We start from the raw sequence: 19,859 nt of genomic DNA, 5'->3' as shown, positions 1-19,859 counted from the left end.
CTTGTGTTTAGAACTTGCATGTAGAGTCATTCAAGTGGTATTGATCAAACCTCTTGTGGAGTGATTCGAATCACGAGTTTAGAAACGAGTTTTCTTTACTCTTGATCTTGATCATCAAGGTAATCCGTTCCATACTTTCTCTTGGGTTGATTTCCATATCATATATGAATAGATACATGTAGTTTCATTAGTTCCTAATTAAATAAGTGCATGACTTTTGGACAATGAATGACAATGGGGAACGTCCGAATTTACAATGACAATGGTGGAAGTAGTAGAAAATTAATTAAGCATTCATTACAAAGTTCTTTTCTCACATAAAATTCTACCAAATTTCTTTGTTGTAACCAACGCGTTCACATGATTCGAGAACTTTGACCAACTTGAACTACTTAATCCAACCTATGAATTGAATTTTAAAAATTTGGTTTGGGTTGCATTGACATTTTTTTGTCAGGTCAACTCGACCGGCCAAATCCTATTTTTAAGATTATTGTAAAAATTAAGAATATTTGATGTTTGTAACCGATATTTATGATGCATTGTGACTTGTGAATGGTTGATATTTGAGTTTCATGAGATTTTAGTTATTAATGTAACATATACTGTACCTTATTTTTAAGATTATTATGAAATTAAAAATATTTCACGTTTACCCTTCATATTTGTAATACATTGTGATTCGTGAATGATTAATATTTGAGCTTTATAAAATTTTAGTTATTAATGTAATATATACCGTAGATAAATATGATTTTATTAATAATTTAAAAAACCGAACTCTATTTAGGTTGTCGTAGCCACCAACCCAATTAATTTTTTTTTTTTAATAATCATTTTGAATTTTTGTTTTGTATTTTTTAAAACGAAATTTACAAACATTATTTCCACGCTGTGTTTTTTAAGTTATCTATTTTTAAAATATTTTTAAGTATATAGTTTTAATAAGCTTGTTATTTTATTTTATTTTTTTGAAATTTTAACTAATAATTTAAATATATAATTATTTAAGAGATGAAAACCTGACAAAACAATATGAAATAATATAAAAAACAATAAATAAATATATATCCACATATTTAAATTTAGAGGTGTTTTAAAACTTTATTTAAAATGACATATATATTAAAAAAGTATATCGAAACTTTTGTTATTTATACATTAACAAATATAAAATATTTTAAAATTTTCAAAAGTCAACTAAGACTTCGCTTATTTAAATAACTCAAAATTAAAATTTAATATTATAATCGTTTGTATTTCGTCTACTTGGCCCTTATGTCAATGACACGTGTACAAATATTTGTTGGACTCCACAAATTATAATATTAAAAAAACTTAAAATTAAGAGCAAAATATAATTAACTTTTTAAATTTTTTATTAATATTCTTAAATTTTTTAATTATTTAAAAAATGAGGAAAATCATTAATATTTTATTTAAAAATATTTAAACTTTCAAAAATATTTTTAAAAAATTCTATTAATACCTTAAATTTTATTTATAATAAATACTCATGAAATATTAAAAATAACATTAACTTCAGTCTATTTTTGAAAATTCAAGACTATTTTTGAAACGTAGTCTGAACGTTTTGTCCATACACTGATAATAAAGATATTAAAATATTTTTAAAACTTTTGAAAATTTGTATTTTGAAACAGTTTTTTAAAAATTAATTGTAAATATATTTTTTGAAATATTTAAAAAGTTTTAAGTACAGGATATTTTTTATTAATTGAAATGAAGGAGACAAAATAAAATGAAATGGGAAAATTGACATTTGATGTTGTCTATGTTGTGAAAGGTCCATGACGTGGACAACAAGCACATGGCAGTCGCAAAATTCCATGCCAAATTATTATAAGTGCCAAATTTTGCTGGCCAGAGAATAAAATAATAATTTTATAAATAAATAAATAAATATCTATCTGTATATATATTCTCTTTATTATCATTTTTAATCCATTCTATCAAATTAGTCATTTACAATATATATATATATATATATATATATATATATATATATTTTCTATTTAATAATAAAAATTATATTATAATTTAATTAAATAATTGCGAAAATGACAGTTCTTTTGAATCCTTGTAGAAAAATAATAAAAATATAATATATATGCATTCGATGTCAAAGATTTTTAATTTATGTTTTTAAAAATTTATAATTTCCATATTCCTTTATATCTTCTTCTTACTCATTTTTTTATTTTTTTATTTCATAAATTTCTAAATTTTATATTTTTTTTTTGTATCTAATTAATTTTTTTAAAATAAGGGGTGATGAATAAATCAAGACATCTGATCCAGAATGATTATATTAATATATTAGTGGAAACAAAATAATTTGTGTTGGGAATAGTCTTGGAGTTTTTGAATATATAAGTATTGTGGTATTGTCACCGGGTATGCCGTAGAATAACATCAAGTGTCGAATATGGATTTCAAATCGACAGTCAGTACTTCAATAATCTAATTTTCACAAAATTAAAAATTATATAAAATTCAAGAATCTAACGAACACAAAATTAAATGTTTTATAAACATATTGGTCACTCGTGTTCACACTCGCCTTTCCTTCCCCCACCACTCTCGATTTGTTTGCTACCAGATTCATAAAATTTTCAAATTTCAAGACAAAAATTAATTATATTTGATTCGTATGTTTTCGAATCTACCAATGGCTTTTTAACTTTTTTTTTTTACTTTTTTTTTAAAAGAATATTTAAAAATTTACTCCAAAATTACGTTCAAGTTCGCGAAAATTCGACCATGTCTTTCAAATAATAATATCAAACTCGATCCAAAACCATGGGCCCGGTGGAGCCCAAGGTAAATTCAGGACACTCATATTATGTTGGCCCAATGGGCCCAATGAGAGTCCACTCTATTTGTCTGTTATTATAATAAGACTTAATAAATCAAATAAATATCTATTATATTTAATAAATTAATTTATTATAAATATATATATACTTAAACCAAAATAATTTAATTTTTAAGCGCATGTAATAATATTTAAATACAAATATATATATATATATATTTATTTATTAAAATGGGTTCAAGGTGAGAGTAATAATAAACATTAGTATAAAAAAAATATATGTATATATGATGAAAATAAAAATAATTGCTACAGTGATATTATTAATTAGCGTAATTATAAAAAATAATGTGAAGAAAAAACGTATAATTAAAGGAAATATATGGCTTTTTGGGTGACTTTAATGTTATTCAATGCATCGGAACATGTCGGTGGCTGTTGGTCCGGATAAGAGAGTGGGTCCCACGTTTTGAAAAAAGTGGGCCAGCGCCAGCGGCCAACTTTTACCCAGCACCGTCCTACTCGGTCTGCCCACCTTACTGCCCTCAAATTAAATTAATAAAATATTTTCAAACTTTACCTTTTATCTTTAAAATAATATATATATATATATATATATATATATATATAATTTAATTTTTTTAATAATATCTTAATTTTTTTTTTTTAAAAAAAAATCTTACTTCAACTTTTAAAAATATTAAAAACTTACATCTACCAAAATGATTAGTTTTAAACTTTTAAAATAGTAAAAATAACTTTTTAACTTTTAAAATTATTTTAAAAATAAGAAAGTTTTATTAATACTCTTGTTTAAAACATTCAAAAACATTTTTTTAAAATTAAAAAAAAAATAATATTACCATTATATTACATTTTAAAAAATATTAATAAACTTCCAAAATTAAAAATGATATTTATAAGGGGTTAATAAACTATTTATCCATATCTATTATCAGACTTCTTTTAATTTTTTTTTTTTTATAAAAATTAGGATGTTTAATATTATCTTTAAAATTTTAAGAGTATTTTTTAAATATAGTACTAAAATAAAAAATATAAAAATAAAAATTCAAAATTAAAGGGTATTTATGATTTTTTTTTTTTAAATTCCATCATATTTTTGAAATAGTGTTAAAATTAAATGATATTTTTGAATTAGAGTGCTAACCATTTTCATTAAAAAAAACAAAAAATATTGTTTAGGTTTCCTTTCGAAATGTTTAGTATATTGTTAATTTTTTTTTAAAAAAAATAAAAAATAAAATTTATAAGTATTTTTATTAATTTAATATAAATTTTATATTTAAAATAGGGCAATATTATATTTTAATATGTAAAATTCAAAACTATAAAATATAAAATTAAATATCCAACATTTAAAATTAGAAGTTATTCAATCTTAAAATTGCGGAGATAAAGGATAAGAGAGAGAAAGAAGAGGGTAAAAAAGGAAATAGAAAGAAGAGAACAAATAATGTATTTTTTATTCAATAATTAAAAGTGAAAAAGGTCTATATTTTTTAAAAGAAAAAACATCTGTAAATTTATCTTTTTATTATTAATGGTAAAAAAGTCCAATATAGGATACTAAAAAGAAAATAGAAAATTTGTATTTATTTTAATAAACTTACACGCTCACATAATAATGATTCGACATAACACATGAAAAAAAAGAAAATAGAAAAATAGTTACCACAGTAAATACCGGTGGTAAAAAATAAAATTACAGCATTGTTATCATCATAGTCCTAAAGAGAAAGGAAACCCAGTAGCCCGCAACCAACTCCCACCGCCAATAAATTTACCAGGGGTAAAACCTTCAGCCTCCGTGGCACTCCGAATTACCCTGAACCCTTTCCACGTCACCCTCCCGCTCGTCGAAGCCCCCGGTCCAGTATTCTGATACTCACCGTAAAACAACGTGTTGAGAGCAAAATTACCGCTCCATTCATGCCATCCCTTCGAGTCAATGACGTCACTTATCGACGATTGCATGATCACGGTTCTAGAATATTCCTTCCACGGTCTTCCGAGGAACGTCGGGAAGCTCTTCTGGACCGACCGGAGATCGGAGGTGGCTCCGATTCGGGATTTCTGGATAACGATTCCGGTGTTCTGGTTTGGGTCGGACCGACCCTGAGCCGTGACCATGTTTTTCTGACCCGAGTTTGGTCTACGCGCGTGAATGTCACAGTCTTGGAAAACGGCAGCGGCGTTTCCGAAGATGAAATCGACGGTGCCGGAAATGAGACAGTTGATGTAGAACTGACGGTTGGAATGGACGTAGAGAGTGTCTTGATAAGCTAACATGTCGCATTGGTAGAAGGCGGAGAGATCTGCTCCGACACGGAGAGCCACCGCTTGGTGCTTTGAGGGACCGGCTGTGTTTTGGAATGTGATGTCACGCGCTAGAAATCCTTCTCCCACCGCAGCTGTCAAAATCATGGTCCACGTGTCGGACATCAGTCCAGATCAAAGGAGAATATTATTTTTCTTTTTATAAAATGAAATAATAAAAAATCACCAAAATTATATTTGGATTAAAAAATAAAAATAGACTCTGATTCGGTGCTGGATAAAAAATAAAAAAATAAATAAAACAAAATATATTTTTTTATTTTTTTATTTTTATTTTGATATTTTTATGGATATCGGACACTTTTGCCCATGTGCGCTCCACCATGCATTGGATGGAAGGTATCTTTCAACTGGGAATGATAAGCTTTGAAAAGCTTATCGAGTGGAGAGGGTCAAAATTGTACTTTTTTGGGTAATTAATTAAAAAAATAATTACAATTTTAGATCGATTAATTTGTAATTAAGACTAATTTGACAAATTTAAAAAATAGGTAAAAAAAAAAAATTACTGAAAAAACGGGTAAAAATTGAGCTTACCGACGGTGGCAGAGTTAAAAGTGGTGCTGCCGTCGACGACATTCCGGCTACCGGTAATTATAGTGTTACTTCTTCCATCTCCCATGAACATTATATTCGTCTTCTTCTTTGGCACATCTACATTCTCTCTATAAACCCCAGCTTTAATTCTAATCACATATCTCTTGCTACTTTTTACCGGGGCGGCGGCGACGGCGGCCGCCACTGTCTTGAAGTTCCCGCTGCCATCCGCCGCCACGACCACGTCCGCCTTCACGGAGGAGGATTGTAGCAGACGTCGGTCTCCGGCTGACAGCCACTCCGGCCACTGGATTTGCTCGTCGTTGTTCTCTTCCTTGAGCTTTCTGTTGGCTGTTGTTGTTCCCATTTTGGCCTCGTAGTTGGCTATGTCTGTATCGGTCATGTTCTTAATCATGGCTAGCGCATTGCTGCACATGCGCTCTACCTCTATTTGGCCCTCTTTTAGCTTGTCTCGCAGGTTCTTGTCCGCCTCGTCGTGGGAAAACCCGTCGAGGCATGTCTCCTGTCGGAGAAAATATGAATAAAAGATTAAATTTATTGTAATTTATTTAAATTGAATAAATTCAGTTAATTAAGTATTTAAGAAACAAAAATTAAAGTCACGAGATTTTATACTTAAAATGGACAATATCATATTATCACGAAGAGTCTAAATTTCTAATATGGTATTAGAGTCATGCCCTTAACTAGATTCTTCAAATGTCGAACAAAGAAGTTGTGAGCCTTGAATATGTAGTAAAAAAGTGACTGAAGTGTTAAATAAAGAAGTTTGTGGGTTCCACGGTCTTCACGAGTCGCTCTATGGTGTACTTTGTTACAGAGAAACGAGTGGGTCTCATCAATTAAGGTAAGACTATTTGAGGGCTCCACCGACCTAAGGAGAGACTATATGGTGTACTTTGTTCTAAAAAAAGAAGTCGAGTCTCAATTACGAGGACGAGGGCTCCACATGACACAGAAATGGCTCTATGGTGTACTATGTTCCAAGGAAAGGAGTCGAACCTCAATTAAGGGAAGACTATTTGAGAGCTCCATAGACCTCTGAAGAGGCTATATGATGTACTTTGTTCTAGAGAAATGAGTCAAGCCTCACTGTTTAGAGAGCCCCACATGTCTGTGGAGAGGCTCTATGGTGAATTTTGTTCTAGAGAGAGTAGTCGAGTCTCAATTAATATACTTTATCCGAGCCGTTTTGAGTAAATCAAAAGTAAAACGCACAAAACTTCAGCTCAAAACGGACATACCTGATTAGTAATAGCGGAACTAAGCAAGGTCTTGAGATCATCAGCACGTTGATTAAGGGACTTCTTATTCGGGTACTCATGGAGGTCAACAGTAGCCTTATGAAGCTCATCAAGCGTCTCATCAATAGTTTCAAGGCAATCATGAAGAGCAATCTTCTCCCTATGACTAATATCCTTCAACTCACACAATTTCAACACCCTAAAATAATTCTCCTCCACCGCTTTAACCGTAATATTAATCGACACCTCAATCACATCCTTTTTATTACCAACTCTCTTCATCGCCCCATCGCTCCTCAAAATGCTCGAAAAGCACAGATCCGGATACAACGTGCTACTACACGTGCTCTTCACAATGGCATGGCTTTTAGCCTCCTCCTCCTCGCCGCCGCCGTTTCTCGAGCTCACCACTCCGGCGACGATGCCCACCAGAAGGAGGGTTGAAGACACGGCTAGGATTATGAGCTTTTTTCTATTGTTCTTCGGCTTTGGGAGCTGGTTGCCGGAGCTTGAGATTCCGGCGGCGATGATTTGTTCCATGTTGTCGGAATAAGAGAGGGGATTTGTGGGAGGTGGTGTGAGGTAGTGGAGAAGAGTGTAAGGGCTAATATAGACTCAGGATAGGGACTGTGGAGGAGAGAAACAGTACAATTATTGTTGTCGTTACTTTAAATTTTTAATAATTTAATGTTTTTTTTTTTTTTAAATTTAATAAATAAAAAAATAAAATTTTAATACTGCATGTCTTTTTTTAAGATATTATATAATGGCATTATGGCAATGCCGATGCATGACTCGGAGCGTCAAGGTCAAGATTTTAAAATTTCCTTTTTGTTTCTTGTGATTTTAGTAATTATAAAATTTTAAAATTTCAATGCTAAGAATAATAATAAATAAATTTTTGAATTTTTTAAAATATTTTATATTCAATAACAATTAGTGTACTCATTTAGTAGAACGCAATGAATTTATAAGTGAGTAATACTTGATGTATGGTATTAAACCATTTTTATCTTTCAAAATTTTAAAAAATAAAATAAAATAAAATAATTTAAGGACAACTTGGTGTCAAAGTAGCTTTAAAAAATAATAATAAATAAATAAATGATTTTAGTTTTCAATACTTTCCACGACTATAGATAAAGCATTATTCTTTTTTTAAATAATAATAAATAAAAAAAAGTTAAAAATCCGAAGTACCACTTGTGAGTGGTGGCTCTTGACAGCCTGGAAAAAGTATTATTATTTTTTAATTTAAAAAGTATATATTCTTTTTATTAAAAAAAAATAGTATATATATATATATATATATATATATATATATATATAAATATCCTTCAAGTTTGTATTAGACGACTAATTATTTATTTTCTCTATTATTTTCCAAAGTAATTTTTAAATTATTTTTTTAAAGAGTACTTTAAAAAATATAATTTTGAAACAAAATTGGCAGAAAAAATGAACATAATGAATAATTTTTTAAATAATAAAAAAATAAATTCATATTTATTGAAAAAAGGAAAATTTAACCTGACAAATATGTACAAGGATACTGCTCAGCCGCCAGAAATGAACAACGGTCCAAATAGGGTTATTAGAAAACGACGTCGTTTACTTGATACTTAACTATAGCATGGAAAGACGAGATTGTCTGGCTGGAAATATATAATTTTATTATTTCTACTGCAGAGGTTACAACGGTCTACTGTCATTAAAAAAAAAAAAAAACAATATTAAATTAATTATTTCCCATGATTTTAACATTGTCATTATTTTATTTATTTTTTTGTCGCCTTTCCTCACCTAACACGTTTGTATGTCTCAATTTAGGATGAATTTTTAAAGGTTATTTATTTAATATAAATTTTAAATTTCATCTCTACTCCCCTTTTTCCAACTGTCACACTTATTAACTCGAACATCATTACAACACTGTCTCTAATGGTACGAGACGTTGCATGAAAACCAAAAGCAAATTAATTATATCTTAAGCTCAAGCCGAATAATATCGTACTAATGTGGAGAATTGCTTACAAAATTTTGTCGAATTTCATGTAATTAGTTGAATTAAATATTGTTTACGGTTAAGAATCAGAAATATAATTGGGATGGACAGTGTGTTCTTATTAATATTCATAAGATTTAAATAGGATACAAGCTAGCCACTAATACCTACTGATAAAAAAAATATTATAAAAATATTATATCTCAACATTTACATATTTAATATAATTTTTTTTAGCAAGATTCAGATTAATTTATTGATCGAATATCTCAAGGCAATAACACTTGTTTGAGATTCGAATCACTCCATAACCAAGATCGATCATGTCTAGCTTGAATGATTCTTGCTGATCAAACATCTCAAGACAATAACACTTGTTTGAGATTCGAATCACTCTACAGCTAAGATCGGTCATGTTAAGTTTGAATGATTCTACATACAACATAAACTACATAAAATTGCAAAGAAACTTAATTATTTGCTATAAAAAAAAAAAAAAAAAAAATGGTTCTTTTACTCCATTTTTAAAGTGTTTCTTCTAAAGTTAACATACATGGTTTTACACAGTCTCAACATCAGATATATGTAACATTTATAATTAACCACTGTGTAAATAACGCAGTTACCACAAGATATATAGATCCCAAAATCAATAATGTAATTAAACAATCGTTTCTTTCGAATATCTGTTTCCAAATTCCAATCAACGACGGGGAGATATATAGGACATACACGAACACATACTTCACAAGCAATGCATTTATCAAATTCAAAATCGATTCGACCGCGAAAACGTTCCGATGCGATTGATTTTTTGTAAGGATATTGAATAGTTACAGGCAAACGATTTGCATAGGATAAAGTAATCATGAAATCATTATCAATGTACGTGCGTAAATAAAAAAATCCTAAAATGCATTAATGAAACATCATAACTCTAAATTATAATCCACTCAAAATTTATAATCACGAAACTTCGTTATTCTTAAATGTGACATGAATTGAAACATTATTTTTTTTTTGTTTGATGGAAGTTTATATAAAACATTAATTAATTAAGAAATATGTGGTAGGTGCCACGTCATATTTTATTAATTGTTTTTATTGAAGGCGTGTAAGTAAGAAGAAATGACGATAGGGGTAAAAAAGCTGGAAAAGATATAAGGTGGGACCCACCACAATTATTTTTATTTAATTTTTGCAGCAAATTTGGTTTTATTTATTTAGTCCAAATAATTTCCATATTTGTTGCTTTGAAAGTTTAGTTTTACTTGGATCGTCCAGCAAGCCATGCAACACAAATTTCGCCTAATTCATCGCTTTCTTCCCTCCAACAACCCCTCATTAAATTTTCAAACCATTGAAATTATTATGGAGAGTCATGATTCTTAATATGGTATCAGAGCTATGTCGATAGAATCCTCAAATATCGAACAAATAATTGTGAGCCTCGAAGGTGTAGTCAAAAGTGACTAAAGTGTCGAACAAAGGGTATACTTTGTTCTAGGGCTCCAAGGAAAGGAGTCGAGCCTCAATTAAGGGGAGGCTATTCGAGAGCTCTATAAGCCTCGGGGAAGGTTTATAGTGTACTTTGTTCGAGGGGAAGATTATTGAGGATTATTGGGAGTGAGTCCCACCATGGCTAATTTAGGGAACGATCGTGAGTTTATAAGTGAGGAATACTATTTCCATTGGTATGAGGGCTTTTGGGGAAGCCGAAAGTAAAGCCATGAGAGCTTATGCTCAAAGTGGACAATATCATACCATTGTGAAGAGTCATGATTCTTAATATGGTATCAGAGCTATGTCAATAGAATCCTCAAATATCGAACAAATAATTGTGAGCCTCGAAGGTGTAGTCAAAAGTGACTAAAGTGTCGAACAAAGGGTGTACTTTGTTCGAGGGCTCCAAGGAAAGGAGTCGAGCCTCGATTAAGGGGAGGCTATTCGAGAGCTCCATAAGCTTCAGGGGAGGCTTAGAGTGTACTTTCGAGAGCTCCATAAGCCTCAGGGAAGGCTTATAGTGTACTTTGTTCGAGGGGAGGATTATTGGGAGTGAGTCCCACATTGGCTAATTTATGGCATAAACCTCAGGGGAGGCGATTATTGAGGATATATATAATTTTACATCATTGTGAAGAGTCGTGATTCCTAACAAACTTAGCTCAAAGTGTACAATATATTTGGAGTGGTTTGTGATTCTTAACATGATATAGAGTCGTGCTCTTAATTTAATCATATTAATAATATTAATTTTTAATAATACCTGCTTTATTCGGGGATATATATAATTTTGTGGAAGAAAATTATAATTTTTTAGATTATTTAATCAGCTTAATTAAAATATTTGTGACATTAATGATTTTAAGCACAATTTATAATGTAAATGAACTGTATATGCACTATTTAATAGCCGCTTTTTCATTTAAATAAAAATAAATAAAAAAAAAAACAAAACAACAATAATTTTCAATAATTGTCGAGTTGTCAAGTACACAATATCTTTAAAATTAAATTAGATACTAACATTATCTTATTATTAAAAAAAACAACAAATTTTAGTAAAAGACGGGAACAATAATCAACCCAAGCTAAATATATGAGGACGTTGGGCCCTGAATGAGATGGATTGTGAGATCTACATCGATTAGAGATGAGCCCTAAACCATGAAAGGGGGATTGTGAGATCCCACATTGATTAGAGAGGGGAACGAGTGTCAGTGAGAACACTAGAGCTTAAAAAGGGTGGATTGTGAGATCCCACGTCGGTTAGGGAAGAGAACTAAACATTTTTATATGGGTGTAAAAACTTCTTCATAGCAAACCCATTTTAAAAATCTTGAGTGAAACCTAAAATTAACAATATTTGTCTGGAGCGGATTTGAGCGGTTACTCATTATGAAATAACACGGAGTTATATTTTATTTTTTTGTTTTGATATGTGTTTGATTCCATTTGTTTTAAAATTTTGAGACAATTTTGAGTTAAAAAAGCACATCGATCTAATGTCCTTACTAAAGTAAAAGGTTTTGCTTTATTCATAATAAAACAAAGTTATTATAAAAAAAAAAAAGACAAAATTGTTTTTTATTTGTTTAATCATAATAAATAATTAAAAAGTTAATTATTTATTCGACAATTAAAATAATGAAAATTCATCACGTTCGTGGCTGCAAACTGTAAAGAACTACCGCTAATTTCGCCCTTTTAGCCTCTTCACAGCCGAATCTCGTTGGCTTCCTAATCAGCAAATCATAGCTCGTCATTTAATATTATTGTTATTTTAAACTAATTTTGTTATTATTTAATCCAATAAAATTAAATTTAAAATTAAAAGTACTTTTTGAATTAAACCATTAATGGGTTTCATATGATCGATAATAATATTTTTAAACTTTTAAAAAAGTTTTAACGATGATTTTAAAGCAAAAAAAAAAAAAAAAAAAAATTAAAATTTTAAATTTTAAAGTGTAACAACCTCAAATTTTATAATAAACATGGAATATGGAAATACTTTAATTAAATTTTCATAAAACGTCACATTCATCTTAAAACACAGTTATGGACTTACGTGTTTTGAAAACAACTTTAAAAACAATCAAACAAAAAATTAAATAAAATAAATAAACATTTAAAAAAATAAATACGATGTGCCATAGTCTCGAGTTGCGATGTTGTACAAGAATGTTTTGCTTTAACTTGAAATAGAGGTAACACGTGACTTACTAATTTAAAAAATACTCAGCAGTGGAAAATTTTGGATGGTTAAGTAAATGATATTTTTAATTACTTTTATAATAAAAAATGATAATATTATAAAAGTTAAGATTTTTTTTTTAAATTTAAAGGTATTATTGAAATTAAGTGTATTTTTGAAAAAAAAAAAACTAAAATTTAGATTTTTTTTTATTTATAAAAAAATTAATTTAAAATATTTTATGGGAATACTTTTAGTACCACACGTTTCTCTCTCTCTTTTACAATACGACGCGGTTTCATCCTTTTTCGAACAGAGAAGAGAAGCATCTTCGAAAAAGACATTTTTGGAATTACCAATTTTCTTCACAATTAGAAATTAATAACGATTTTCAAATTTATGAAAAAAAAAAAAAAGAATATTTTGGGAATATCTCAAATTTTAAATAATTGGATTATTATCTTTTAATTATTAAAATTTTATTTATCTAAAATTGATGATAATATCAAATATTTATAAACATTAAATATTATTTTTTATATTTTTAAATATTTATAAACCTTATTTTCGAGTTGACTGAACCAAATAAATATTAAAACAAAATCAAATTTTTTATTTTTTAAAATTTTATTGTAAGAAAAAAAAAACCTAATCTTTAATTTTAATAGTATGAATTTGTCGAATTATTAGATTTAGATAATTATTTTAAAATGAAAATTAGGCTATTTTTGGAAAATAAAAGGGGATTTAAAAATAGCAGCCGGTCAAGGTCAAAATTGGAGGTTCAATAATTGGCAGGGCAGACTTGGAAATTCAAGCAAATTACAAGGGTAAAATGGGAATTAAATTAAAATGAAGGCCCATCAACGATTGGATTAGAAAAAGAGGCCCAACAGAAGGGAACGGCAAGTCCACTAGAATTCGAAAACCCTAAGCCCATTCGATATTTATAATTTGATTTAATTTAAAATTATTTTTATAGAAGACGAAAAATAAAAGTTCTAAACCTTTTATTAAACCCTGAATTGAGGTTTTGACGGCGAAAGTTTCCCGGCGATTCACTACGCCAAGTCTATCGCCATCTTCTTCTTGCTTCCGCTCCACGATTTCGGATTCTGAAAACAAGCTTTGTCGGTGTAAGTTTATCCTTTTGCCATTGATATCTTTGTTTAGTTTGCTTGGAATTTTACTCAATTCGTATGTTTTCCAAATGCTTTAGTCGAAATTTATGAGCCGTAATTATCCGAATGAAGGATGATAATTGATTTCAGTAGTTAGTTATAAGTGTGTTGGTCGCCAGATGATTGATTTAATTTTTTTTTTTTTGTTTTTTGCTGATGCAAAATCGAAACTCTACTGGTATTTGAAATATGAAGCTGTTCAATTTTATTGTAATTGGAGTGAATTGCTAAGGTCTAGTTTCATAGTGGTTTCGTTTTTAGTTTTTGAAACATCTTCTTGTTTACTTGCGATTCTTTTCTTAGGGTTGTCACTTTTTGATTGAAACATTTGAATTCTCAAATTATAAAAGCAAAAACATTATTTTAAAATTTACTTCTCCTAGTTTTCATAATTTGGCTTAAATTTTGAAAATATTTATTGGAAGTAGATAACAAAACAAAGAAACTCAAAGATGAAAGTAATGTTTATTATATGCTTAATTTAAAAAACAAAAGACCAAATGGTTATCTGATTGGACCTAAATTCTTAAGTTCTACATTTTATGCACTGATTTTTGCCCCGCCACAAATGATTTAAATCGATGTATGGTCTGAGCTCTTTTCTACATGATGACCAGGGCCCAGGTGGTTGCGGTTATTGAGAAGACATAGAACCTTTATCTCAGTTGAAGATTGCTTAATGGGTGAAGATAAATTTGCACGTAAAAGTGGGAGGAAAAGAAACGGCATGAGTAGGAAGGCTGAACAAGGAGGTCATGGCTTTGATGGAAGTAACACCCACAAGAACACATCTTGGATGATGGATGGTGGAACCCTGAACTCTAACAATAAGTTCTCCAATAATAAAAGTACTTCCGCACCACAAACGTCACTCATTAGGTAGCATGGCCTCTTTTTAATGTATTCTTGGACATTCCATTAGCAGTAGAGTTGAACTTTTCTTCAACTTCATGCATTTTTTAGCTACTTGTTCTCTATACTCATGAGGGAAGTTATCTTATAGGAAGCAGGTTGATCCCGAAACAACAAAATACTTCACAGAGATTTCCAATTTATTTGAGAGTGATGAGGTTGACTTTGAAGAGCGATCGGTTATATGTGGTAATGCTCTAGAGGAAGCTGTGGGGAAAGAGTTTGAACTTGCCACTGATTATATCATAAGTCATACTATGCAAAGCCTTCTTGAAGGTTGTAAAGTTGACGACCTTTGTAATTTCCTTCACGGTTGTGCCAATCAGTTTCCATCTATTGCAATGGATAGATCTGGCTCACATGTTGCTGAGACAGCTATCAAGTCTTTAGCTATGCACCTACAGGACGAGGATGTTCATGGTCTGGTTGAAGATACTTTAACAGCAATATGTAAGGTGTGAAATTTTAGTAATTTATGTTTTACCTAGCATTGAACCATGAAGGTTGACTTTGTATTTCTTTGGTTTTTATTTGTCAGTCAAAACATTTCATCAAAGTTTCTCGGTTGTCATAATCATTAACTAGAATATTTCATAATATGGACATTGCATATTTATGTGTGTGTATATTTTATTATATGAACATTCAAACATACCTGTACACATGTAATTCTTTCCTTAAGTGTATATTTCTTTTCAGGAAATTGTAGCAAACCCCCTCGATGTGATGTGTAATTGTCATGGTTCTCATGTTCTTCGAAGTCTTCTTCATCTTTGTAAAGGAGTACGTCCAGAGTCTTCAGAATTTCATACCAGAAAATCAACTGTTCTAGCAGAGCGGTTGAATGTCAAGGCACCTCGTTATAATGGAGATGGTGAGTTCCATACTGGTCGAGGCTTCCCAGAAATCTTGAAGTTTCTTGTTTCTGGGTTGCTGAAAGGTGCAAGAAAGAATGCCAGGATCCTGCAAGTTGATCAGTACAGCAGTTTGGTTATTCAGGTTTTGTTTTATGAAAATATACTATTATTTTGTGGGTTCATAATTATTTTTTATTTATACCTGAAGAATTTAAACTTAATGAAGTGTAGTCGCTGAGGCAGTATGATTATGTATTAGGCCACTAGATGGTTGACTTATTTTTCACCATCTTACAGACTATTCTGAAGTTGTTGGTGGGGCAAGATGACGAGCTGAGGCATATAATACCCATCCTTCTTGGCTGTAGTGAGAAAGATGTTGTGGAGGGAAATTATGTACAAATGTCTGTTGTTCCAGATGTTGTGGATTTGATGAAAGAGACTGCATTTAGCCATTTAATGGAGGTGAGATGGACAATCCTAGTTGGAGTTAGTTTTGAACTTATGGGAGTAAACTAGCCCTGCTATGCACATATTTGATTACTTGTAGTTGATCGATTTGTTCACTCAATTGGATTTCTCCAGTTCCCAATATTCCATGATATTTTCTTTGCATAAAATTTGAGTTGGTCGGAATATTATTTTACCTTTCAAAATTTTGCATTCAGGTGTTACACATTCCTGCCAGAATAGATACTGTGTTTTACCAATATTTTTGTGCAGACGTCTTTGTGTGATCGGAATTAAGCAAACAACAATATGGGGACGATTACTACCTCCAATCTATTTCGTGAAAGTTTGATTATTTCTTATGCAATTCTCTGTTTTATCATTTGCGTGATCGGAACGTTAAACAAACTTCTGCAATTGAAAAATAGAGAGAAAAAAAAAGAGGAGGTTTGAGAACATAAAAAATGTTTACTTATAGTGCCAAGCTCCATCTTTTGAATTTATGTACTCCATAGAATTAATTTGCATTTCTGAAGCATTCATGAGATGGTTTTCATCAATAAATTTTTGTTCATGCCCTGTCTTGTGAAAAAAAATAATACGTTCTTAGAATTGGATGTATTGATTCTGCTAGTCTGAATTTGCAGGTGATTTTGGAAGTGGCTCCAGAAAATCTGTTCAATGAACTCGTCACAAAAGTATTTCAGAAATCATTGTTCGAGCTGTCATCTCATCCCTGTGGAAATTTTGCTGTCCAAGCACTAATTTCTCACATAAGATCTAAAGACCAAGTATGTATTAGCATTTTTTTAAACTTATTGTAATAATTTGAAAATGGCTTTGACCTCCACTAGGCATACACATGCACATATGCGACACAATATAGTGCATCTTTAACAATTTTCCGTTATTGTATTTCATAGACTAGTCTGAATGTGTTGAGTCAATACTTAAGGAGTTGTCTTTTTTATGCTCATGTTTTTCCACATAGATGGAGTTGGTATGGTCAGAGATTGGAACAAAAGTTAGAGATCTTCTTGAAATGGGAAAGTCAGGAGTTGTCGCTTCACTAATTGCTACGAGTCAGAGGCTTCAGACACATGAACAGAAGGTCTGTAATTTAGTTTTGAGTCTTTTCTTACAGGCATTTGAATGTTGATGTGTTGATTTTCTGTCCATTTTTCTAATTATGAATTTATGATATTTGACAGTGTTGTGAAGCTCTTGTACGTGCTGTATGTTCAACTGACGAATCTCCAAGATGCATTGTTCCTCGAATATTATTTCTTGACAGATATTTCTCTTGCGAAGATAAAGTCAAATGGAATTTTCCTTGTGGAGTAAAAATACCTGTCATGGGCTCTCTAATCCTACAGGCAGTTTTTCGATATCAAACTGTATGCTTTCCTCCCAGATATTGCTATTTGTTTATTTAATTTTAGAAGGGAAACAAAACATTCATTTTTTTACAGTTCTGCTACTGGTCTGTCTATCCCAACACTACGGGACTGGCCATTCGTTTTATGTACTTAGGGTTTTATGTGATTTGTGTTACTGATGTTACTATTAGTGATTTTACATTTTTTTTTCCTTGGGGTTCTGTTTTATGAATTCTATTTCTCCACTCTTCTAAGGCATTGTCTCGATCATATCTCTTTAAACAAGTATCCATTATTGCTCCAAGGGAAATTTGACCTCATAGGATCCTATGGCTTGTTCAAAGGACTTGGGGGATTAAACTTCCTCTACCATCTATAGAATTTTGTGGACCTGTATTCAAATCTTAGCTAATAGAACCTTTTCTTGTGCATTCTAAGTTTGATTTGTTTACAAGTCTGTAACCGTGCATTTTTATGTTGCAGGAACTGATTCAGCCTTTCATTACAAGTCTCACATCAATGGAGGATAATCATATCCTTGAAGTAGCAAAAGACTCCAGTGGAGCTCGTGTTATTGAAGCTCTTCTAAATTCTGACGCCTCTGCAAAACTGAAGCGCAGATTAGTTATGAAGTATGTCACTGAATTATTTTGATGGCTTTTATTGTATATAGTTATGAATAATGTCGCTGAATTAGTTTGCCTTTCTTAAAGTCCTTGATATATCTTCTTTCTAAATGTCTAAGGTTCTCTATGATTATTGTCTCCCCTTTGAATTATGATATTTGGTTGGACACATCTATTTTATTGCTGATGCATGATCTTTAAATTTCAAATGACTTGGAATGCATATTGGAATCTTGCTGGTTGTGAGTAATCAATGAAGCTTTCATTCAGTTTATTGGATTTTTTGTTAGTTTTTGCTCTCGGTCAATGACAACTTTTTCTATTCTGAACTGAAAGGCTACGAGGACACTTTGGAGAGCTTGCAATGCAGTCATCAGGTTCCTTTACAGTTGAAAAGTGCTATGATGCCAGTAACATGTCACTACGGGAGGCCATTGTATCTGAGTTGGTAGTTGTAAAAAGCGATCTCTCCAAAACAAAGCAAGGACCTCATCTCTTGAGGAAGTTGGATGTTGAAGGGTACACAGTTGATGCTTTTCATTTTATGATTATGACCTTTTTTCATAAGTTGGATGTTTTTTTATAAGTTATATAATCAAATGTTGTAGCATGCCATTAGAGCTGAGTTTAGTGTTCTTTTTTTTACCAATTATGTTTCATGTCAGGTTTGCATCCCGACCTGACCAATGGAGGTCAAGACAAGCATCGAGGGAATCGGCATACAAAGAATTTCATGATACATTTGGGTCTGACAAGTCCAAATCACTGAAGACTGGGGGTTTCCTTGCTGATAGTTCGAAGCAAAAATCACATCCAAAGGACGTGAAGACAATGAGGCAAGAGATCGAACATTACACAACTTCTGGGGTACCCTTTCTATCGATGTCTGGCAATAAGGGCAAGTCAGAAAAAGGTAAGCACAGTGATAAAAAATATACTAGTGCTTCCACAGATAATGATATCTCAGAAACGAAAACCAAAAATTCGAAAAGGAAACGGAATAAGGATCAGTCTGAGAATGCTGCTACGGGCAAAAGGAAACAAAAAATGTAGCTAGGAACCAGAAACAGTCCTTGTACCCTGTAGCAGTCACCACAAACGCATTGCCTGGAAAAAGGTCTTCAAAGATGAACTTAAAGAGTTCTTAGTAGGAAAGTGGAAGCTTGGATTATCTACTTCATGGGAATGTTGAGGAAATGCCTTTCTATTTTTAGTGGGGTGGGAGAAGATATTTTGATGGAGCATATTCTTCACAAGATCTTCCGAGTGACCAGAGGAAATATGAGAGGTCAGTAATCAAAATGTTTCAAGAAAATATTAACCTTCATGTCGGAGGATATCGTGATCTTACACTGTCCAAGATTATGTTGTCGGAGGACTTGGATGTTTATGTCTTTTATTCACCACAGATGCGGACCTCGTCCATTATGTGCAAGAGGCGATGGTCACAGCTCATGGCAGAATCAAGTAACATATTATTGTCTTCCTCTGTTAAATTTTATTTTCAACTTCTCTTATTTCTTCGTTAATTATGCAACCTATTGATGTCACCTGACCCAACTCCACTATAAAATCTTCCATTCTCAGTGTTTGTAAGTTTCTAGAGATCTTCTGACGCCTATTTGGCCTTCTAATATATTAAAAAAGTTCCATGTTTTTTATTATGACCCTAGTCTTCGTCAACTTCGTGTAGAAAAGAAAATTTACTACTAAGTCAAGGTTGGTTAATTCTGCATTTGTACCGTCTCAT

At 31.1% G+C, this 19,859-nt stretch overlaps 2 protein-coding genes across 3 annotated transcripts; one reads left to right on the top strand and one right to left on the bottom strand.

The window, feature by feature from the left end:
• Positions 1 to 4,425: 4,425 nt before the first annotated feature.
• Positions 4,426 to 7,593, bottom strand: LOC111807492 (pectinesterase-like). The gene is made up of 3 exons (XM_023693234.1): positions 7,003 to 7,593; positions 5,738 to 6,260; positions 4,426 to 5,274 (listed from the first exon to the last, which is right to left on the bottom strand). The coding sequence occupies exons 1-3, from the start codon at positions 7,540 to 7,542 to the stop codon at positions 4,583 to 4,585; spliced, it is 1,755 nt and encodes a 584-aa protein (XP_023549002.1). The 5' UTR covers positions 7,543 to 7,593; the 3' UTR covers positions 4,426 to 4,582.
• A 6,105-nt stretch (positions 7,594 to 13,698) lies between these two features.
• Positions 13,699 to 19,771, top strand: LOC111807169 (pumilio homolog 23-like). Of its 2 annotated transcripts, XR_002816920.1 has the most exons (12): positions 13,699 to 13,840; positions 14,503 to 14,764; positions 14,889 to 15,252; positions 15,497 to 15,796; positions 15,952 to 16,119; positions 16,752 to 16,895; positions 17,096 to 17,215; positions 17,316 to 17,501; positions 17,967 to 18,115; positions 18,446 to 18,628; positions 18,775 to 19,397; positions 19,519 to 19,771. XR_002816920.1 is itself a non-coding variant. In XM_023692759.1 (11 exons), the coding sequence occupies exons 2-11, from the start codon at positions 14,565 to 14,567 to the stop codon at positions 19,160 to 19,162; spliced, it is 2,202 nt and encodes a 733-aa protein (XP_023548527.1). In that variant the 5' UTR covers positions 13,699 to 13,840; positions 14,503 to 14,564; the 3' UTR covers positions 19,163 to 19,771. The 2 variants fall into 2 exon arrangements, 1 of the variants encoding a protein (XP_023548527.1); XM_023692759.1 differs by having other exon boundaries at positions 18,775 to 19,771.
• Positions 19,772 to 19,859: the final 88 nt, after the last annotated feature.

Source organism: Cucurbita pepo, chromosome LG12 (assembly GCF_002806865.2).
Source record: "Cucurbita pepo subsp. pepo cultivar mu-cu-16 chromosome LG12, ASM280686v2, whole genome shotgun sequence".
NCBI lineage: Eukaryota > Viridiplantae > Streptophyta > Magnoliopsida > Cucurbitales > Cucurbitaceae > Cucurbita > Cucurbita pepo.
The sequence above is the reverse complement of the archived record's forward strand: the minus strand, read 5'-3'. Positions and strand labels throughout refer to the sequence as shown.

Coding starts and splice junctions, on each gene's coding strand:
- LOC111807492 (XM_023693234.1), bottom strand. CDS start 7,542: ATGGAACAAATCATCGCCGCCGGAATCTCAAGCTCCGGCAACCAGCTC. Junction 6,261..7,002: donor GTTCCGCTATTACTAATCAG/GTATGTCCGTTT, acceptor TTTCTCCGACAG/GAGACATGCCTCGACGGGTT. Junction 5,275..5,737: donor TTTTAACTCTGCCACCGTCG/GTAAGCTCAATT, acceptor TGATTTTGACAG/CTGCGGTGGGAGAAGGATTT.
- LOC111807169 (XM_023692759.1), top strand. CDS start 14,565: ATGGGTGAAGATAAATTTGCACGTAAAAGTGGGAGGAAAAGAAACGGC. Junction 15,797..15,951: donor ACAGCAGTTTGGTTATTCAG/GTTTTGTTTTAT, acceptor ACCATCTTACAG/ACTATTCTGAAGTTGTTGGT. Junction 17,216..17,315: donor TTCAGACACATGAACAGAAG/GTCTGTAATTTA, acceptor GATATTTGACAG/TGTTGTGAAGCTCTTGTACG.